Source organism: Myxine glutinosa, chromosome 14 (assembly GCF_964187855.1).
Source record: "Myxine glutinosa chromosome 14, kmMyxGlut1.1, whole genome shotgun sequence".
Lineage (NCBI taxonomy): Eukaryota > Metazoa > Chordata > Myxini > Myxiniformes > Myxinidae > Myxine > Myxine glutinosa.
The window spans coordinates 43,854,929-43,878,738 of NC_136274.1; the positions used below are offsets into that span (position 1 = coordinate 43,854,929).

General features: G+C 45.1%; 1 protein-coding gene across 1 annotated transcript in view; it reads left to right on the plus strand.

The window, feature by feature from the left end:
* The window catches only part of LOC137439710 (protocadherin-9-like), a 431,655-nt gene that overhangs the window by 326,232 nt on the left and 81,613 nt on the right, over positions 1–23,810 (plus strand). Inside the window, exon 4 of the mRNA XM_078768284.1 lies at positions 9,784–10,033. Coding sequence (XP_078624410.1) covers positions 9,784–10,033 — 250 coding nt within the window. The remainder of the gene's footprint in view (positions 1–9,783; positions 10,034–23,810) is intronic.

Genomic DNA, 23,810 nt, shown 5'->3' on the forward strand with positions numbered 1-23,810 from the left:
ACAAGTTTGGCCATTACCTGGTACTGTTAAGTGGTTATCAGGTAATAGGCATCCACAACCATGCTTGACCATTTTATGGAATGCCCCTTGTGTAAATGAGACGAAAAAGGACTCGAGTGAAAGTTCTGGTCAACACAAAGGTCAGGATCATATTTTAGTGCTCATTATCTTATACATTGTCTATGGTGCCACACCGTCAGAAACTGTGCCGTCCCGCTGAGATGTCACGTGATAGAGATTTGAGATGCAAGCCTAATATTCGTGATTTTGAGCTGAGAAAAGCTCTCAAACAAATAGAGGCCAGGCTCGTGTTTATTCTCCAAAATTGTGGGAAATTGATTCGGGATTCCTTCCTTTCCACAGTTTATTTGGTTTGGTCTTGGAAAATTTGGACTCAACCATTTTTTGTGGCGAGTTGCTTGTGCAGGGTGCTCTGTGCACCTCCTTTCCCAACATTATGAAAGACTCGTAAACTTGTATTTTATGCCCTTCAAAGCCATCCCACAACCAAGTTGACTAAATAAGAAATGTGCGCAATGGTAAAAGCTAGCTTCATACAAAGTTACATGATGATTGGATGGGAAATGTGGCGCGCATTCAAGAAATTCCGTTTTCTGCATGCGTGGGTTGCAGTGTTTCAGGCGAGAGGTAACGTTGGTCCATACTCAGGCGTGATCTAGCACCACACCTCCACTCCTGCATTCCTTCCACCACCTCGCCCACCTCTGAGGCTAACCCATCATTGGCCATTGGCATCTCTCCGCCACAGGGTCCACACCAATCCTTAAAATCGGTCCAAGAGATCCTTCAAATCGGGCCTTGCTATGGCCCCGCACTGATGCCCCACCTTTCGAGGACATTGACAAATCCAGGCTTGCCAACGAACCAAGGTCTGCCTTCCTTTGCGGACCATGGCTCGTTGGTATCAAGCTCCGCATCCCACAAGCCAAGGAGCCATCCCCTTACGAGGAAGGATACCTTCCCCTAATCACATGTAGTTTGGTTAATACATGTTCAAACATTCTAAGAATCGACATGAACACAAGCTGTGCTTAAGGCCTTATCTCACTGCTGTCCCCTACCCCATTGATGTGTTTCCAACCAATGGCTACTTATCTGTGCTCTATCATTTTTAAATGCTGAGCACCAAGCAAGGAAGCAGCACTACATACAATTTCTATCCATTAGTATGACTTGTCCGAGGTCGTGCTCAAACCGCTAACTTCCCAGACTCAGACGGGACACTCTACCATGTCATCACAGAGTTAGAATGGTTCTCATGAATATAGCCTGGAAATAAAGAAATCCGTTTATGCAACTGCATTAGATACTTCTCAGGCAAACTCACATGAAATATTCAGGTTTCATTCTCGCATTTAGTATGATTGTATCGATTGCTGAACACTGCATCTCAATGGCCATTAAAATAGCCGTTCTGCATGCCACCACTATGATCTATGCCACACACGCCGCATAATAGGCGTGCCATAACCTGTGCTGTTCTTCCAAATGCACAGGCTGTTTTATTTTGTGAAATAATGCATCGTGGGGGTACTGAAGTTAATGTGGTGGTGTGAAAAGCTGATATTGCACATTGTGACCATTGAAGACCTGTACACTCGCAATCACAACTGGTATAACCATCTGGTACGTTGGCAATGTGTTGGAATGCAACAGCTTTATTTATTTGTTTCATTATATCGCAGAAAGGGCATGTTTATTTATCATGAGTTCCTTTGGAGGGAGAGGCAAGGAAGGCTAAAGGGTAATGGATTATGGAAAACAAGCATCGCATACATTGCCCGGTCATTTTTGTTGAACTTTGTGGCATGTACATTTGTAGTTCAAAAACTTCACTTTATGTGCATTTGGATTATGGAGTAATATCATCATTCAACAATTGATTGTCTGAACCATATTCAAAATAAAGAAATAGTATAGCTTTTGACAGCGTAGCCTGGCAGTGCCATCTGTAACAGCGTTTGTCTGTCCGTCCGGTGTATGTATGTATGTATGTATGTATGTATGTATGTATGTATGTATGTATGTATGTCCCTTCCGCCGGCATTTTGCAGGTTAATTTCCTTTAAAAAATAGTTTATTCTGTACCCGTTGGTTTGATTGACATGAAATTGTTACCATAGGAGCGACTCCCCCTTATAAGTTTCAATGATAATTATGACGTCATATGTCATGTGGTATGGGCGCCATCTTGGAAAAAAAGAAAAACCTTTGCAGCTCCATATCTCCGAAATCGCTACATGGAAAAAAATGAAAGATGGCTCATTGTAAACTACCTCCCATGAGGAATAACATGTTAAAAATGATGTCATAAGTGCTTTCATTATGACATCATAAATCGACAAGTAGAACGCTTGATCCGATCAGTATGAAATTTATTGAGTGTGATCTAAGGATAAATTGGTCGAGAAAAAAAAATGATGACGTCATCGGTCACGTGGGTCGGCAGCCATATTTTTACGGCAGCCATATTCTGTCTGTCCGGTGTATGTATGTATGTATGTTTGTATGTTTGTATGTCCCTCACAAACGTCCACCAATCAAAGCTGAGGATCTGATCACATGACAAGGGGACAGCAGATCCTCCACTCAACAGATCCAAGCCCGGATACGCCGGTGCTATAATGGTCTTGTTTCACTCTACCAGTTGGATTGGTCTGACTGGGTGAGATGAACATATCTTCCAATCAGGAGTCAGTAAAGTCTTACTTTGGCATTTGATTGGAGGAAATCTCCAAGTGTATGACAGTCTTCACATGGTAAGGGTAAACAACCTAAATAGGTGATCGCAAAGGTCTACCTTACAAGTTTGTGGACAGTTTTTGGTTCACGAGTTAAGTGACCACTATATTCGTCATGTGTGTGTGTGTGTGTGTGTGTGTGTGTGTGTGTGTGTGTGTGTGTGTGTGTGTGTGTGTGTGTGTGTGTGTGTGTGAATGAAAGAGAGGGTTAGAATTGTAAGGAACAGAAATGAAAAAACGAGATGTGTGTGTGTGTGTCTGTCTGTCTGTCCGCAACATAACTACCCGATGATATCATTCGATCCTGATGAAACTTGGGTGGGAGGTTGATATCATGATCTAGTTGTGTCCTGCCGAGAGTGGGCGTATTGCACCCATTGTGGGCGGAGCCACGCCCGAAAAATATGTCTTTTTAGGGGGTAATCGAGTTCAAGCTACATCTTCTCCGAGGGGTTTGGTGGAATCTGACAGGGGTTTTGATATTTGGTTAGGCCAATGTCATGTGTCTAGCCCCACGGAGCTCGATTTTTCATTTTTTTTTCTTTCATTTTTTAATTATTATTATTATTATTATTATTATTATTATTATTATTATTATTATTTTCATTTCATTTTTCACCGAATTTTCGGGATTGTGTAGCTAACTGTCATAATTGATTATACATTATTTTCTATCTTATTTCAAGGTCAGTAACCTTCGTTTTGACATTTCCGGGTCTGTTTCGGCTACAGTCTGTCCTTTGTCATTGAATACCGCTCGCTCGTGAACCATCGTCGTCTCCTGACTTGTGTTAATTGCAGCTGTTTGCCTTTTTCCTTTTGTTTTAAAATGTACCTTTTACCTTAAACTTACCTTTTGAGTGAGTGTTGTGAATCTTTTTATAGCACTAGTCACTACCCACTTACTTCAGCAGCAAGATTTGTTTTCAGAATTGGCATTCCCACCTGCAATACCCCCTCCATCCAGCAGGGATCAGCGGTTAAAGCACTTTCACCCTTTTCTTGTGTATAGTTGAAAATCGCAAGTCGTCTCCTGACACTCATGAGGGTGGGGTGGGTGGATTTCTTAAATATTCATGATCTGACCCTGGATACCCCAAACCCGAATGCAAAATTTGGTGGAGGCCAGGCCACTTTTGATTATATGAGACACAGACATATAGTCCTTGTCTTATTGTAGAGCCCTTTGCTGCCATTTTTCCTCGTGTCTGAAAGTCATGGAGGAGCTTGTAGAAATTAAAATGGTTCTCGTGAGACTTGCTTGTTCTCTTGTTTTGTTTTCTCTTGTTTTGTCTTGTCTTGTTTTGTTTCTCTTGACTTGCTTGTTTGTCTTGTCTTGCTTGTTGTTGTGTGAACCCCAGTTTAAAATAGGTACACTGTGCCCTGCGTGTCGTAAGAGGCGACTAAAAGGGTTGGCGTCAGGAAGGGCATCCGGCCATAAAAGATTGCCTAAAAAAGGGAACCATGACAATTACAACTACATATGGGCAGGGTACACCCCGTAGTATCCAGTGCCCCCCCCCCCCTTCTTGTCAAAAATCAAGGTGGGGAACCCGACCGAAGCAAGGGTGGAAATCACTCCATTTATGACGACGAAACGTCTGATGCCCCACGTGGAGATTGGTTTCTGAGGTTTGGGACATGGAATGTAGGGACAATGACAGGGAGATCAGGAGAAGTGGTGGATGTATAGGTCAGGACTGAAGAGAGTGTGGGAGCTTGTTACAGAGGCGGGAGAAAAGAGGAATGAAAGAATGAAGGTCAGCAGAGAGTCTTGATTTTGGCAGTTTCACCAGAAGAGGGTTGCTGGCAGATCTTGTGCGACCTGAAGGAATATTTGGGGGACAGAGCCCAGACAGATCTTGTGAAGCTAGGCCGGAGAGGAGTCGGTAGAAGACATAAAGACCACCAACCTGCCTGCGGTGAGCGAGTGAAATGCCCTTGGAGTTAGCTTCATCGCGGGAGATTCCAATGATCCTGAAAGCTTTGGTTTCAACAGCATAAAGCCGAGCTAGGTGTGAGGCAGGAGCACCAGCCCAGAGGGGAGTGCAGTACTCCATCAAGCTGTGGATGAAAGCCTTGTATGTGGCAAGGAGCTCAGGTGCGCCAAAGAAGGACTTCACATGACGGAGGATGCCCAGTCGGTGACTGGCTTTGGAGGCCAGCTTGGAAATGTGGTTTTCCCAGGAAAGATAATAGCAGATAGTGAGACCCAAAAGCTTGAGTGACAGATCCCGGGCCAGCCAGCACACCACGGTCCCCAGCTCTCCCGAAGAGCACCGAGTCAACAATACCCCTGGCTCCAATGCTGCCAGGTTATCTGGGCTCCGAACAGTTCTCCCCAAGCGCACACGAGAAACGTGACCGCCCGCCACGAAGCCAGCACCAGAGAGAGAGAGAGAGAGAGAAACGCTTCCTCCTCTTCTTTTCTCCGCCAATGCGCCCAAACTCCACGACCCAGCCAAACAAACAATGGCCTGCGTCCCACTCAAGCCCACGAACCAAATCGCACCAGCACGGACAAAGGAAAATGAGAGAGCGACATATTCTTCCTCTTCCTAGCTCAAACCTTCGCTCTGATGTCACACCGACATCACGCCGACCAATCGCCGAGTTCCACCAAATTGTTCCAATTTAGGCTCGACAAATGACGAAGCTCGGGAAGTGGTCTGCCGTTCACAATAGTTTCCACGCCTGTCGTCCCACTCTGGGGGTGTGGCCTTGTTCCTTAGTCGGTTGGTGGGGCGGGGTCATTTGTCCATTACGATCTTTTGGAGGCGGGGTTTGTTTATTGATCGTAATGTCCGGGTCTCTGTCGGCATTATGTCGGTTGTTTTGGTTAATGGAGCTGATTGCATGGCTGGCCGAGTGAATGTAAAAAAAAAACATGAGGGAAAATCACAGGAGGCAATTGCATAGTGGGAATTATCCTTAAGCCCTATTTAACTAACACAAAACCACCCTCCGTGTGGTGACACGTAAACACTCTTAAGCTCACAGTTTCCCTGCTTACGTACATCAAAATGTCTCCTGCGCATCCACGGTCCATGCTAATATTACGCAATCCTATCTCCTGCATAGTCCTTTCACCTACCCCCACAAACGCAACAATATTGTTTTTGGCCCTCAATGGTGAAGAATCACTTAAACAATTTAAATATTATAGGAGCCGGATCCAGATCTGGATTTTCACCAAAATGGATTCAATTTGTCCTTGTCATATATCAAAACTGTCCACCAAGTTTCGTCAGAATCTCTACTTACTTTTTTGAGATATTCTGCTCACAGACAGACAGACAAACAAACACAGGTGAAAACATAACATCCGTCCACCTTCAGTGGCGGAGGTAAAGAGAGAGGTTTATATTTATATAATGAAGAAATTGTGCGCACAGATGTGAGGCACCACATGTTTACACCCAAAACCCAGACTCATCCCATGAACAGGGTGAGAACGTAATGAGTGAGAGTAAAAAGGGAGCGCAAACTCCCATTTCCAAAAAATCGAAAGATAAGACGGTGGGCAATATGTGGCGCTGACATTACCAACAAAAGGCTGTGCATTAACGTCAGAGGACGGTATGAATCTGTCGAGGGCTATATTACCTGCTCACTTTTGCCTCCATCGGGATGAATTAATTATGAGGAATTGTCACGCACTCCCCAAAAAGCGCCTAAGATTGATTTTTGTTTTTCTTTTCTGCTCGTCTCGTGGGAATGTGAAACGCGCAATCTGCCCGATCACTTTATCTTGCACCTGAAGAAATAGTAATAGGAATTCATTTAAACATAATATTTTCATTACCCACTGTTATGTGACAGCACTGTGTGGGACTGGATGGGGTCACATCTTGGGTTTATTGCCTCTTAATGTTCCCATCTGTTCCTCTGTCTCATCGTGCCGGGAACCCAGGTTCAAATCCTGGATACCGTTTATGGTTGTCCGTTGTCTACTCATATCAATGAAATATTTATGTCTTTATAGGCTCAGGGACATGGAGGTCATGGACATGAAACCCTTTTGTTTGCCCCGAGATTTGGATCAAAATCTGTGCAATTCTCAAAGGAAAACATCCTCAACTAGAACGCCACTCAGTAGAGCGCATACTCCCGCCGTGGGTCAAGTTGGAATAGTACAATTTCACGAAAGTTTGAGGGAGTAGTTCAGTGACAACACAAGACAAGACAGCACAAGACAGACACTGCACAGATATATATATATATATATTTCGAATATATAGAAGATAATGTAAAAAAAAAAAACAAGGCAATTTCACTTACATTTTCGGATTCAGCGTTCAATTCTATATAAGTGAGTGTATTTTGAAGCATGTGTGACTTCAAATAAAATTGTAAGCCAGGAAAACGTGCGTTTCATTCCTTAGGGATACAACATGTAAAACTGGCCCAAACGTGAAAACAACACTCGCTCATTTTAAGTCGTACAAGCTAATGCGACCACTCATTCTTCTGGGAAGAATCCCGTGCACATGCTTGTCACTCTTATAACTCACCGAAGTCTTTATAAGTTCATCAAATACTGACACCGCGATTGACATTCGCTGAGGTAAATGTTGTCGTTGATATCTCTTCTGAGGTAAAAAAAAAGAAATACAAAAAAAACAACAGTTTTAAAGCATTATACGTATCAAACGATACATTTTATGAAACGGGGAAATCGAATACACACTTTGGTGGTTTTAAAATGACAGAATATGTCATTATTAGAAAGAAAAAAAAAACTTTGAAGAGGACGCTGCTAAAAAAAATACACCGCTCTAACGCATAACCACGAGTTTAAACTACATTTACAACAAATATGAAAACTATTTTCATCTCACAATCTTAAATATAGAATATATATAAGATAATGTTTAAAAAAATGAGCCCTATCTTCCAATGGTAAACAATCCTTCAAAAAATTCCTGGATCCGGAATAATATCCTGAGCTTCACCAAAAACGAATCAATTCTTCCTTATCCCAAGGGCAATCATCCCACCAACTTTCATCCAAATCCGTTCAGAACTTTTCCAGATATCTTGTTCACAAACACACGGACACGATCGAATGCATTACTCCCTGGCGGGAGTAACAATGCGTAAAGTCGAGGCAAATCCAGATGAAGGACTCAGCAGGAATTGGTTTATGGAGAACACGAAGGTCAGTTTTGAACACACGGGCAGTGATACAGTTTGTGATTATCACCCTCCCCTGCTTCCCGACGCCGGAAACGCCAGAGTAGACCATGGCCTCCCTCGAGAGAAATGCCTCACTCGCTAAAAATCACCATTAGCACCAAAAATTGTAATTTGCTGTGCTAACATTTTAGCCTTTTGTAATCGGAACTAAAACCAACGGATCAGCCTTTGGCGCCCTGTCTTCTCCCTTTTAATTGGGTTCTAATTACCTCCCGTGCCCAGCGGTAACCCCCTAAGGGTTTGTAGTGCAGAGCGATCACATCATGCCTGCTTTTTTTATTATTATTTTCACTTAAGGGAGTTGGGGACATGTGAAAACGGAGGGGTTGGGGGAAGGAGAGAGGGAGGGGCTACAAAATTACTATCTTGTCCTTTATAAATGATTACCAAACTTTCTCGCGATTAAAGGTGTGATGCCGATCTCTGACAGGTTGTCAGTGCTGTGTATTGTTTGCCTTGATTTTGCTTTGTAATTTAATCGCCTGCCACAATTGGTTAAAACTGCAGGACAATTGGCTTTGTTCAACCTTTGTGCATAGATTTGTTTATGATCACATGCAATCCTTAACGACTCAAGTTTGGAACTTTGGTCTGAATTGTTATGTCCATGCTTTTCTGCGGCCCCTTAAACACGTTGATGATTGCAATAAGGGCAAAGAATTGGCATCTCGGTACATTAATGCCAAAAACACATTACCCCTCAGTACCTTGTGTGTATACATACATACATACATGCACACATACATACATACATACATACATACATACATACATGCATACATACATACATACACACATACATACATACACACATACATACATACATACATACATACATACATACATACACACATACATACATACATACATACATACATACATACATACATACATACATACACACATACATACATACACACATACATACATACATACATACATACATACATACATACACACATACACACATACATACATACATACATACATACATACATACATACATACATACACACACACATACATACATACACACATACATACATACATACATACATACATACATACACACACACACACACACACACACACACACACACACACACACACACACACACACACACAGACACACACACACACACACACACACTCACACACACACACACACACACACACACACACACACACACAGACACACACACACACACACACTCACACACACACACACACACACACACACACACACACACACACACATACAGACATACATACATACATGCATGCATGCATGCATACATACATACATACATACATGCATGCATACATACATACATACATACATACATGCATGCATACATACATACATACATACATACATGCCACAATTGGTTAAAACTGCAGCTGCCCCACATACATACATACATACATACATACATACATACATACATACATACATGGACAGTACCGGTACATTACCTTCATTACTTTGTGGTGCGTTTTTTTTCTCGCTTCGTCATATCAACATGGCAGTGGGATTGAGAACATGCAAAGAGTGACTGCCTCTGATTCAAACCTCATGTAGCTTACTTCCATCATCGCTCCCTGTTATGTGATGCATCATTGTAGGCTCATGTTAAAAAGTAAGTTAACTAAGGAATGGCTGATGTTTTTAAAAATATAGACCTCGTTTTTATTGTCGCTTCGGCCTGGAGATTCCAATTTCCTGCACATATTGCTCTTGTATGGCGTAGATTATTTATTTATTTATTTATTTTTACAAAAAAGTACTTCCTCCATCCTCCCCTTCTGCTCCTCTTTACAGCTTGTTACCCGTCGAGTTAAGTTCTTTGTGGACGAGAATCCCGCTGACTGTTGTGACTCGTCACAGCTGAGCGTCGCCGACAGCGGTCTGGGTGACAGCGAGGCCCAGGCTTTGCTCACCTCAAACGGGGGACCTCTTGCACCAGCACGTCCGTCGGAGGAGGCCACCCGGAGACGGGGAGTGGCCGGGGGCAGCCATGAGCGCAGTGTCCCCGATGGATGCACATGGGACGGGGTGCAATCTGAGCGAGGTGAGTGCTATGAACCTGTGAGAAGTAACGGGTAAGACTGCTGCTCATGGTGCAATAACAATGAATTATTGTCAATTAAACTATGTGTTGCAATTTTAACTGAACATTCATCCTCTTTTGAATTTTATGTTCGGTCACAAACTTTGATATTGATCAACGTTAGTTCTATCGTCTTGGACTACCAACATTTGGTCACTATAGACCTCTCTGTAGAACTCTGGTGGAGAGACTATTTGTTTTCTATTTGGAGTGGAGGATTTAGGAGTGTTCTGCCATTCTCTATGTCGCACTTTGGTGTTCATCCAAGGTTGTCAGGGAGGCATCAATAATGATGATATAAAGTTCATTCTCTGTTATATACACTAGCTTTCTTTCCTTTGTCAGTCTCTATAATTTATGGTGTGTGCCTTACTTTTCCCTCCAACTTTACTTTCTTTCGACTTTCCTTGTTCCATTAATCTGTATTTCTTCCACATCTTTTCCTTCCACTTCATCTACTATATAAGGGAGCCGTTGGTGTGTGTCGCCATTTTTCTCAGAGATGGCTGAACAGATCTTCGTCAAACTTTCAAAAGTTCATCAGTGAGTGCCTGGGAGTGTTTTAGGCAAAAAAGAAAAAAAAAATGGGGAAAAAGTTCGTTTTTTTTTGAAAATCGCTCTGTAGTGCCTCCGCCTTTTAAATGAACTAGGGCATGCCCGTACTATATATATGCCCGTACTATATATCTATCTAAAATTATATCCCCCCCCTCTATTTACATGAAATGGTTTGGTTCATTCGCAACGCCAAAGCGAACGGCGAACGGCTTGCGAGTACAGTGACAATCCCCCCCCTCTATTTACATGAATGGTTTGGTCCATTCGCAACGACCACAGAACCCCCCCCTCATGCAATGGTTTGGTCCAAAGCGAACGGCTTCCGGAGTTTGGTAAAGCAATCGCCATCGCGTGCACAAACGCGCAGGAAAGCGAATGAATCGCAAATTCGTTTTTATTAGTGATACGAATTGAATTGGGAGAAATTGGGAGATGAATGAATTGGGAGAAATAATGCGCATAAGAAATCGAATTACGTACCGTAATGGCGGTCAGCTCGTAACGCGCTCAGCTCCGCTCGTGCTCGTCTCACATCGGCCACGCCTACGCAACAAAGCGTTCTGTGATTGGCTGCCGGAAAGCGTGCTGCCGGACAGTCGTCACTGTCCGGAAGTTCGCAAATCGCAGTTAGGATGAATCGTTTTAATTTAATCGCAGTTTGAATTCGTTTTAAAACATAGTTTAACGGCAACATAGTTTTCCAACGTGAAATAAATGAATACGCTGTCAAATGTGCCGTCCGAGGCAGAGTCCGATCGCCACGTTCGGCACACGTGATAGCTCGCTGCTCTCTGATTGGTTGAAGCGTTTTTTGGACATATCTCGGTAAGTACTTGTCCGATTAATATGAAACCTTGAAAAGGCACATCCTCGGGTCCCCAGCAATATACCTGGCAAGTTTCAAGTATATCGGACCGGTAGTTGTCGAGAAACAGCGGTCACAGACACACAGACACACAGACACACAGACACACAGACACACAGACACACAGACAGAGATTGCTGGAATTATAGATAGATGACAGTTATATACAAGTACACATTCGCATAAATAAATACAAAACAATCACCAGACATTTGAACACAAATAATAAAACAATTCCGGAAGGGATCGAAGTTTGTGTCAGGCTTCTTCTTCCTGAACGTCATCATACTCAACTCAGAAACGTGATGAAGGGCACATTCACCAGCAGATATTCAACAAAAAGGTAAAATGACGATTTGACATTTGTGATGGATTCTCATTTGGATGTAATGCACTTTTCCATTATATTTGCCCTCATTTCAAATATGTTTATGTTTATTTTTCGCTTGAGCAACGCTGTGTACTCCAGCTATAAACACTTATACGCTGTACCCGGGGTACAAATACAACGTTGTCTGGGAGGTAACATAGCCTATGTGGCCGTAGCCTCATTCGGGGGTTTGGGGGACCAGGAGAGGGGTGTAAATTCTCTTTGTAAATGTGAACCATGTAGCACCACCTGGTGATAGTGGCAGAGGGTATTACAATTTCCTTTTTTTTACCTGTGCAACACTGAGATTATGAAGCACTCTTTGCATGGGAAAAAATTTCCTCCTTTCCTCCCCCCCCCACTCCCCCCCCCCACTTCCCCCCCCCCCCACTTCCCCCCCCCCACTTCCCCCCCTCCACTTCCCCCCTCCCTCTCCCCTCCCTCTCCCCTCCCTCTCCCCTCCCCCTCCCTCTCCCCTCCCTCTCCCCTCCCCTCCCTCTCCCCTCCCTTCCCTCTCCCCTCCCTCTCCCCTCCCCTCCTCTCCTCCCTCTCCCCTCCCTCTCCCCTCCCTCTCCCCTCCCCTCCCTCTCCCCTCCCTCTCCCCCTCCCTCTCCCCTCCCCTCCCTCTCCCCTCCCCTCCCTCTCCCCTCCCCTCCCTCTCCCCTCCCCTCCCTCTCCCCTCCCCTCCCCTCCCTCTCCCCTCCCCTCCCTCTCCCCTCCCCTCCCTCTCCTCTCCCCTCCCTCTCCCCTCCCCTCCCTCTCCCCTCCCCTCCCTCTCCCCTCCCCTCCCTCTCCCCTCCCTCTCCCCTCCCTCTCCCCTCCCCTCTCCCCTCCCTCTCCCCTCCCTCTCCCCTCCCCTCTCCCCTCCCCTCCCTCTCCCCTCCCCTCCCCTCCCTCTCCCCTCCCCTCCCCTCCCTCTCCCCTCCCCTCCCTCTCCCCTCCCTCTCCCTCCCCTCCCTCTCCCCCTCCCCCTCCCCTCCCCCTCCCCCTCCCCCCTCCCCTCCCCCCTCCCCCCTCCCTCCTCCCCTCCCCCTCCCCCCTCCCTCCTCCCCTCCCTCTCCCCTCCCTCTCCCCTCCCCTCCCTCTCCCCCTCCCTCTCCCCTCCCCTCCCTCTCCCCTCCCTCTCCCCTCCCCTCCCACTCCCCTCCCTCTCCCCTCCCTCTCCCTCCCTCTCCCCTCCCCTCCCTCTCCCCTCCCTCTCCCCTCCCCTCCCTCTCCCCTCCCCTCCCTCTCCCCCTCCCTCTCCCCTCCCCTCCCTCTCCCCTCCCCTCCCTCTCCCCCTCCCCTCCCTCTCCCCTCCCCTCCCTCTCCTCTCCCCTCCCTCTCCCCCTCCCCTCCCTCTCCCCTCCCCTCCCCTCCCTCTCCCCTCCCCTCCCTCTCCCCTCCCCTCCCCTCCCCCTCCCCTCCCTCTCCTCTCCCCTCCCTCTCCCCTCCTTCTCCCCTCCCTCTCCCTCCTTCTCCCCTCCCTCTCCCCTCCTCTCCCCCTCCCACTCCCCTCCTTCTCCCCTCCCTCTCCCCCTCTCCCTCCCTCTCCCTCTCCCCTCCTTCTCCCCCTCCCTCTCCCTCTCCCCTCCCTCTCCCCTCTCCTCTCCCCTCCCTCTCCCTCTCCCTCTCCCTCCCTCCCTCTCCCTCTCCCTCTCCCCTCCCTCTCCCTCTCCCCTCCCTCTCCCTCTCCCTCTCCCCTCCCTCTCCCTCTCCCCTCCCTCTCCCTCTCCCCTCCCTCTCCCTCTCCCCTCCCTCTCCCTCTCCCCTCCCTCTCCCTCTCCCTCTCCCCTCCCTCTCCCTCTCCCCTCCCTCTCCCTCTCCCCTCTCCCCTCCCTCTCCCTCTCCCTCTCCCCTCCCTCTCCCTCCCCTCCCTCCCCCTCCCTCTCCCTCTCCCCTCCCTCTCCCTCTCCCTCTCCCCTCCCTCTCCCTCTCCCCCTCCCTCTCCCCTCTCCCCTCTCCCTCTCCCTCTCCCCTCCCTCTCCCTCTCCCTCTCCCCTCCTCTCCCTCTCCCCTCCCTCTCCCTCTCCCTCTCCCCTCCCTCTCCCCTCCCTCTCCCTCTCCCCTCCCTCTCCCTCTCCCCTCCCTCTCCCTCTCCCCCTCCCCTCCCTCTCCCTCTCCCCCTCCCCTCCCTCTCCCCCTCCCCTCCCTCTCCCCCTCCCCTCCCTCTCCCTCTCCCCTCCCTCTCCCTCTCCCCTCCCTCTCCCCTCCCTCTCCCCTCCCTCTCCCTCTCCCCTCCCTCTCCCTCTCCCCTCTCCTCTCCCTCTCCCCTCCCCCTCCCTCTCCCTCTCCCCTCCCCCTCCCTCTCCCTCTCCCCTCCCTCTCCCTCTCCCCCTTCCACTCCACCCACTTCCTTCTTCACCCCTCCCCTCCCCTCCCCTCCCCCTTCCACTCCACCCACTCCCTTCCCCCCACCTCCCCCGGCAACGTCGGGTACTCCTGCTCGTTCTGTCTAATTGGAAGCAAAACCTTGATTAGCCTCGACCATTCCCGAACAGATGGGAGAGGCTATTGTAGTCGGTCTGTGTGACTGGGTGAGTGAGTGTGTCCTCGCAAGGTGGTCGACTTTCATATCGATCATTAATCCTCAGATCTACCATAATCTATATATTCTGGTGAGATTTGAAATTGGAAAAAAGTTGTGGAATTGAACCACACGTGAAGAGTGCGCACCGTGATTTGTGTTTCATGATAAAGTTTGCAGAATTTCTCTCAGGCCTTGTTGTTCACCCCCAGACTGTGGGCTGAAAGAGCCGTCGGTGCAGCTTGTTGCAGTTGTTAAGTTTAACCACGACATGTTTATCTGTAAGTTGATTTGGTGTCTTGAATGGGATTGTGTCCAAGTTAGCCACATTAACTCCGGAGGGTGTGTTTGTGCGCACCGCCTGTGGTTTGAAGCGTGCTGCATGGCCTATTGACTTGACTACGATACCCGACTGACCTTAGCCACAGCTAAGGCCTAATATAACTATTACATTTTTATGTCCAAAAAACCATAACTTGATTTTGTACATTTAATGTGGAATATATCCAAGTTAGCCACCCCTATTCCTGAGAGTGTTTGTGCACATTTAGATCTACTGTAATCTAGATTGTGTATTCCAAGGTATTAATCAAACAAAACCATACACCTTTGAAAGTAATGAAATAGGTATATAAATTTAAGATTCAAACTACAAATACAATATTTTTTTAAATATAAAAATGCATTTCACTATGTGGTTCATTGTGTGAGAGTGGGATTGCCTCAGCAAATATCACAATGAGCCCTTGTGTTATTGAATGTTCTGTCTTGGTGCAGTTTCACCTTGTTAACTATTCTGTGATGCTGTTGGGATCATTGAGACTGAAACAGTTTTCCATGACTGCTGTCTATCCCTTTTAACCATGAAGCTTATTTTTGCATGATTACCTCCGTCGCGGAAGGTGGATAGAGGTTATGTTTTCACCCCCTGTCTGTCTATCTGTCTTTTTTTTTTTCATTGAGACAAACAATTTTTTTTAAAGTGATTCTTCACCATTTAGATGTTGTGGATGGATTATGACAAAACTTGGGGGATGAGTTGGGTATGTGACAAGACCAAGCCAATTCAATTGTGGTCCGGGTACAGTGGGATACAAACCGTAAACTGTTCATCCTGGCAGAGATATGCGCTCTACCAAATGCCGTTAGTTTTCTATTCCTTCGAGAAGTATTATTACTATATAAAATTTTGTGTGTTCCTTCCATGTCCATCACACTTTATTCACAAGGGGGGGGGGGGGGGGTGGGTAAGACTGAGCGGATAGTGCAGGAAGTGGAGCAAATCCATTTTGAGCTGTGGCTAATAATTCATCTCTCTGCAGCAGTGGTCAGTAAACAACTTGCACTGTGGCACGTGTACAGTCAAACATTGTGGTGTCTCCCCCCACCTCATTCTCATTGGGGGAGGGAGGGTGGTTCTTTGTGTCCATGACCTTACCCTGGGTAATACCAAAACGTATGCAAAATGTGGTGGAGATTGGCCCAGCCCTGTTTTTTTCCATGATTTTCAGACATACATACACACACACTCACTCACACACACCAGATGTGAAGATACGTCACAGGATATTCCAGGGTGATAACCTGGTTTACCAGGCCCTGGAACCACTGAACAACCTCACTCAAGGACTTGTATACACCCAACATAAAATAAGAGAACGTCCAAAGAAACAGGAAAGGTGACACATCTACTCTACATGGATGATCTAAAACTCTTTGCATCAATGAGGGGAAATTGTTAAAACAACTCATATTACTGAAGTGTTACTCCAACAACATCCAAAAGGAATTTGGTCTTGATAAGCATGCCAAGTTCACATTCGTACAAGGTAAATCAATAAAAACGGACGACATAAAAATCTACCTAGATACAACAATACAGGATCTAGACAACGAAGAGTCATACAAATATCTCGGAGTAGAAGAGTGCCACCAAATATGTCACAAACAGATGCACGAAACAACTAACAAAGAATACTTGGGTAGAATCGGGCTTATGCTGATAACATATATCACCCCAAGGAACAAAATTAAAGCCACAAACGAACTAGCAATACCAGTATTCCAATATAGCTGTGGTATAATAAACTGGCCACAAACGGAAATCAACAAACTATATATCAAAACAAGGAAACTCCTCACTATCCACAAAATGTTCTACAAACATCAGTGCATCCCAAAAATGTACCTTCCGAGAGGAGAAGGAGGTAGCGGCCTGCTGGAGTTCAAGCAAGTGCACAGAATGACAACTGTAGGATTGGCTGAGTAGTGAGTACGTGAAAACTGCAACAGAGTATAGAATTCAATTTGCAAGCAAACATGAAGATGGCAAGCCAGAGAAGGTATAACTAACCCACCTAGCAAGAAATTTCGAAAGACAAGTGCAAATGGAATATGTCACACATGAAACTGAAACTTCAACGAATAGTCTCAATGATTGCAAAAAAGACAAAAAAAATACGAAATATCAACAAATATACACCGACAACTGGGAGAAGGACAAAGAGCAGGAAGATAAAAAAAAAGTTGGACAGATTGTGCATAGACAAATAAGGCTCATTGGAATGGCTAAGAAGAGGTCAGCTCAACTGGGATGGAGAACAAATCATAACAAATTGCCAAGACCAAGACACGACACCAATTTGTTTAAGAAAATGGCGGGACTGAGTCAATCGGACAAGTGTAGGTTCGCCAAGGTAGAAACAGAAAGTACAAGTCACCTCCTATCAGAATGTAAAAATGCTCATGTCAGAGCAGCTGTACACCCAAAGACACAACAAGGTATGTTGCATAATCCACTGGCACATCTACAAAAAATTCAATATCACAGTTCCACAAAACTTATGGCAACATGAACCAATCGTGAACATAGAAAACAAAGCATTGCGACTGGATATAGTACTGAGGTACAAAAAGGAAAATAAGGCATTGTTAATTGAGGTATCAGTTCCCAGCGATTTTGACCTAAACAACACAGAAATCAAGAAATAACCCAATACCAGGATCTCACTAATGAAGTGAAAAGATCCTGAAATCTGAGGAGTACCCTAATTGTACGAGTGATAATTGGAGTAACTGGAATGATGAAGAAGAACCTTTCAGATATCTTTTTTAAAACATCCCTGGGAATATCAATACGAACAAACGGCAGATGGAAGCTGTGTGGGATGCGGTGACGACCATGAAAAGAGCCTCGGAACTTAAAAGTTTGAGAACAAGAAAACTTCACAAATTTCTCCAGCCTAAAAGTAGGAATCCATGAATCATTTCCGCCCTCCCCCCCCCCCCCCCCACCCCAGAAACGGAGGTTGGTATTTCAAGACCTGTTAGAACCAACCTGTTTCACCTTCTGAAACCCACATATGGAGATAACAACGAACAACACACAATTATCCTTTTAGTATGGTATAGGTTACTTTTTGTCCTGACCTGCATTCCAATTGAGCTCCGTATTCTTCCAAATTACCTTTCTTCCTCCGCAATTTTGTTTGACTGTTTCTATCATTGGGAAGCATCTCAACCTCACCATTTGTACTTGTTTCATGTCGGGTCAGCATCACTTCTTGACTTCACAAATAGTTTGAAGTGAATACTGTGAAGAATAAATGATTTTAGCTTTAACTTAATGTAAAATAATAGAATTGGGGGGGGGGGGGGGGGTAACTATGGTAGTGGCCTAGTGGTAAATACACTGTACTGGCATCAAAGTGTGGTTCCAATCTTGCTAATGGTTGCGGTTTTACGGATTTAGATTCCAAGCTTCAGGAAACTGTACTATTCTCAATAGAGTTACCACGTCGCGATCTTATTGTCAGCAAAAGCTCAGCTGGCTCGTTTGTAATCAGTATCACCTTCTGCGAGAGCTTTTCTGTCTTTCCTGTCTGGTCTTGTGCTGCTGTTCAAAAAGTAGCACCACATCAAAAAATAAATAAATAAATAAATAAACATCACACCAAAAGAATATAAAAATTAATCCATTCCTACTACAAACGATGTAGCCCGTTTGGGTCGTTTGGGTCATTCCTACTACAAACGATGTAGCCCGTTTGGGTCGTTTGGGTCATTCCTACTACAAACGATGTAGCCCGTTTGGGTCGTGCTGCGTGCTAATTTTAGACCATGGGCCGTACCTAATTTTTGTGCTTAGTTTTTTAGTTTCATCGTCTCCTGGGGACTACTTGAAACCTTCCTTAATATATTCCTCATATGTGCCTGAACCCAAAATCAAATGTTCCCAAGCTTGAAAATTGAGTGTTACTGAGAATGTCACAAAAAACAAAGAAATACATAGAAATGGTTGCTAAGGTAATTTTACCCTAGCAACGGTGACACATAGGCATTTTCTGTGGGTTTCGAGCACAGAAATGTAACAAATGGGCAGAAGAAATACTTGTAAAAGACTCCATTTATATAAACGCATCCATAACATTATGTTAAATGTTGATAAAGAGGGTCTTTGTGGTGTCTTACACAATGAATTACGGGAGACATCAATGGTTAAATTAGTACAGTTCATAGCGGGTAGTAAACTAACTTGGAACACCACCGCCATCATCTTTTCACCAAACAGAATACTTTAAAATGCAAACATCTCACAACCATGTATTTAAATGAAGAAAAAAACATACCCCTTATTGTCTGTCCCCCGTCGCACAGCGTAGCGAAAGGGGGACTATGGCTTTCCCCTCCGTCCGTGTGTCCGTGCGTGCGTACGTGTTTGCGTGCGGGCATGCGTGCGTGCGGGCGTGCGTGCGTGCGTGCGTGCGTGCGTAAGCGAAGGGCCGCATTCGAATTTGGTGTGTGGGTGCAACCCACGTCAAAATCCAAGATGGCCGCCGCCATGTATGTCTGATGCCATGTATGTCTGAACCTTGTGAGATGAATATCTTGAAACATAAGCGAACTACCAACTTCTAATCTGGTGTGTGGGTGTCTCTCGGCATAAGGAAGAACGCTATTGAAAATTGGGTCGCCACGTCAAAATCCAAGATGGCCGCCGCCATGTATGTCTGAACCTTGTGAGATGAATATCTCGAAAAATAAGCAAAGTACCAACTTCTAATTTGGTGTGTGGGTGTATCTCGGCATACGGAAGAACGCTATTGAAAATTGGGTCGCCACGTCAAAATCCAAGATGGCCGCCACCATATATATGTCTGAACCTTGTGAGATGAATATCTCGAAAAATAAGCAAAGTACCAACTTCTAATTTGGTGTGTGGGTGCAACCCACGTCAAAATCCAAGATGGCCGCCGCCATGTATGTCTGATGCCATGTATGTCTGAACCTTGTGAGATGAATATCTTGAAAAATAAGCAAAGTACCAACTTCTAATTTGGTGTGTGGGTGCAACCCACGTCAAAATCCAAGATGGCCGCCGCCATGTATGTCTGATGCCATGTATGTCTGAACCTTGTGAGATGAATATCTTGAAAAATAAGCAAAGTACCAACTTCTAATTTGGTGTGTGGGTGTGTCTCGGCATAAGGAAGAACGCTATTGAAAATTGGGTCGGCACGTCAAACTCCAAGATGGCCGCCACCATATATATGTCTGAACCTTGTGAGCGAAATATCTTGGAAAATAAGCGAAGTACCAACTTCTAATCTGGTGTGTGGGTGTACCTAGGCATAAGGAAGAACGCTATTGAAAATTGGGTCGGCACGTCAAACTCCAAGATGGCCACCACCATATATATGTCTGAACCTTGTGAGCGAAATATCTTGGAAAATAAGCGTAGTACCAACTTCTAATCTGGTGTGTGGGTGTATCTAGGCATAAGGAAGAACGCTATTGAAAATTGGGTCGGCACGTCAAACTCCAAGATGGCCGCCACCATATATATGTCTGAACCTTGTGAGCGAAATATCTTGGAAAATAAGCGAAGTACCAACTTCTAATTTGGTGTGTGGGTGTATCTCGGCATAAGGAAGAACGCTATTGAAAATTGGGTCGCCACGTCAAAATCCAAGATGGCCGCCTCCATGTATGTCTGAACCTTGTGAGTGAAATATCATATCATAGCATGTTTTCTGCATCTTCCACTTTGTCAACTCACATCACTTCCCCGACGGGGGACCTAGGCGTAACGCTTGTTTATTTTATATCTCTGTTCATCCAGTTTAATGTTTGCTTGAAAAACTTACATCCAGTACCATCCTCGCTTGTGCTCATACTTTATTACAAAATATTTCCCTCTTTTTACAGTGTTTTCAATTACTAAATTTTGTTTCTCCTATTTCATACCTCGTACACAGGCACTTTCTTTTCCCCTCCACCCCCCCCCCTCTCTTTCTCTTCCTTTTCCTTTTGTCCTTTCTCTCCGTCACCCTCCTCTCACATCTAAGTATTTGTACATGTAATGTTACAAACGAACTGCGTAAAGTGCAATGAGTAACTTGTGTCTTGGTTGGTGTCGTTAATACAAGCTGAAGACATTATAAAAATCATCAATTCATGATGATGTCAATCACTGAAAAGAAGCATACATCATAATATTATGTTAAAACCTGTTAAAACTTATGCCGTACCTAGTTAGCCATGAAATTTAAACGTAACAGGAACTAAAATTAAAATCTGCAGGGTATATCCCATAAATCTTGGTAGGAACCAAAATATTTCTGAAAGAGAATAAAAAAAACTAGCGCAGAAGTAAGTGGGGCAGCAAAACAAAATAATCTAGGCTGGCAGTAGCACTGAACTGTACGATCAAAATAAACACTACACAGATCTCAGTACATGGGGCATGTGGGTGGATTGTGCTTTTGCATTTTGTAGACCAAACAAACCAGCACTCAAAGTGGTGATACAATGCTGGATAAGCTCATTTTATTGAAAATATAACACAATCACATATAAGAATATATTTACTTACATTGGTCGCTGCTTTGAGGCACGAGTGCAGGCTTCTTCCTCGCTCTCTCGATCTTGCACTCGTCGGTGTATCGCATGCAGCACTTGCGATGATACCCGGCTTGACGGGGAACGGCATCGAGTATTTCTGGTGCTCTAACCAGCTCCAACCCAAAAGTATCGATTGCATTTTGTGCAATTTCAGCTTCTCTGGTATCTGTAGATTTCCACTGATGAACACTTGTGATGAATTTTTGCCAACTAACTTCCGAAAACAAAGTAATCTTTTCTCTTGCACCAGTAATAATGTGCATGCAACATGCCATTGTATGGTAGCTCATGCCCAGGTAGCTCAGCTGCATGGGTCAAGGGCTGTGATTGGCCAATTCTGTGACACTTGCAGATACAGCATCTGTGATTGGTCTGTTAAGGCATTCAGTATGACGTCATCATGCTAGATTCTGGCTGGGGAAGTGTATATTTTTGCATGCAAATTTCTCAAAAATGCTCCGTTTTTAGTGATGGGAACATTAAAAATAGTAATTAACTAGAACGGGCACTCGGTAGAGCGCATACCTTCGCCGCAGCTACTGTTCTGTACTTGGTAAAAATACGATTTTGACCTTTTCGTGACCTTGACCTTGACCTTTGACCCGATTGCTCCCAAAATCTAATCAAATGTGTCCCGTATAATAACCAATCATCCCACCAAATTTCATGCAATTCGGTTGAATACTTTTTGAGTTATGCGAATAACATACACACACACACACAGACATACAAATAAATACACAGCGATCAAAACATAACCTTCCGCTTTTGCGAAGGTAATGACCTAATATCTATTGCTCTTGCAAATATCCAGTAGCCCCCAAGTGGGGACTACGGAAAAGTGGATTTTTGGAGTCTTGGCCCATGGTCTATTTCTATGTGGACGCATCTCCCTCTTGGTCGGGAAGATGGAGCTCGTTCAACCCCAGCCCACATTCTTCCAAAGAGCACAGATGCTGCTGCACTGTATTACAGGTGAAAAAGCTCAGTTACACCCCAGAAAAGAAATGTCTGCATCTGCCTCTGATCCTTCTCTTGCGCACAACTGGGTTTCTCGATCCTCAGATGGTTACATTGATTAGGAACATCCCACACAATCACCGAGCGCTGAGGGCAATTGATTGGCCCTCACAGAGATCATTAGTTGCAAATCTTCAATGGAGTGTGAATGTGTGTGTGTCTGTGTCTGTGTCTGTGTCTGTGTCTGTGTGTGTCTGTGTGTCTGTGTGTGTGTGTGTGTGTGTGTGTGTGTGTGTCTGTGTGTGTGTGTGTCTGTGGCTGTGTCTGTGTCTGTGAGTGTGTCTTTGCGTGTGTCTGTGAGTGTGTCTGTGAGTGTGTCTGTGTGTGTGTGTGTGTGTGTGTGTCTGTGTCTGTGTGTGTGTTTATATGTCTGTGTCTGTGTCTGTGTGTCTGTGTGTGTGTCTGTGAGTGTGTATGTGAGTGTGTCTGTGTGTCTGTGTCTGTGTCTGTGTGTCTGTGTGTGTGTCTGTGAGTGTGTATGTGAGTGTGTCTGTGTGTGTGTATGTGTGTGTATGTGTGTGTGTGTATGTGTGTTTGTCTGTGTCTGTGTGTGTGTATATGTGTCTGTGAGTGTGTGTGTGTGTCTGTGTGTCTGTGTGTGTGTGTGTGTGTGTGTGTGTGTGTGTGTGTGTGTGTGTGTGTGTGTGTATGTGTGTGGCTTATCAGGAGTGTTCGAGATATTATTTTGTGTCCGTGTCTGTGTCTGTCAATTTAAATACATTTTCATCATCATTTTTTGATGTCGATGTCCCTCATTTTTCTTCCAAATTATTTTCCCATCTTTCCGATACTCAGGACGTTTTCCTGAGGATGATTGCATCCGTGCAAGAAGCACTCGAAGCCTGGAACCCAATTATTGCTTCACAACAGATCTATTCGCTGAACCAGGCCAGGAATGGCAGATAATTTTGTTTCGATGGAAAACTCGCCTCCATTTACCACGCCATTTCACAAACAGCCAGAGTTCTTTGCCGGTATCTTTTCGCCGGTGATAATTTATGATTTGGGGCGTGAAAACGCATTTGAACCCGAGTGGTTTATCGCATTTCCCAGGAATTGCATCTCGTGCGTTTCTTGCAAAGCGCCGAAAGAGATTCCGACTCATGTGCATGCATTTATAATTGTGTGTGATCATTTATGAAGGAGCTCCTTGTAATCCCGCTGCACTTTGGTGACGCGTGCTTTCACCTACCTTAATCTCTGTTGTTTTTCCCTTTAATTGCCTTTGCTTTCTGCAAACACGGCCGTGTGAATGTTCTGGATCCTGTTTCCATTGTCTGCTGACAAAGGTAATTATTCGCCACGGGAGGCCTTCTTGTTACACCTTTTGAAGTTTATTTCACCCAAGGCTCGCACGCATACGTCATGCTTCATCATGCAAGGAGAAAGAAGCCAATGATCGGCTGAGTACCGGAGGTCTTGAGATGTTTGCACCGTCAAGATCGCTTCTTCGCCACTTTTAATCAGGCCGACATCTTCTCCAGTCCCGAGGTCGAAAATCTGCCGCAACAAATTG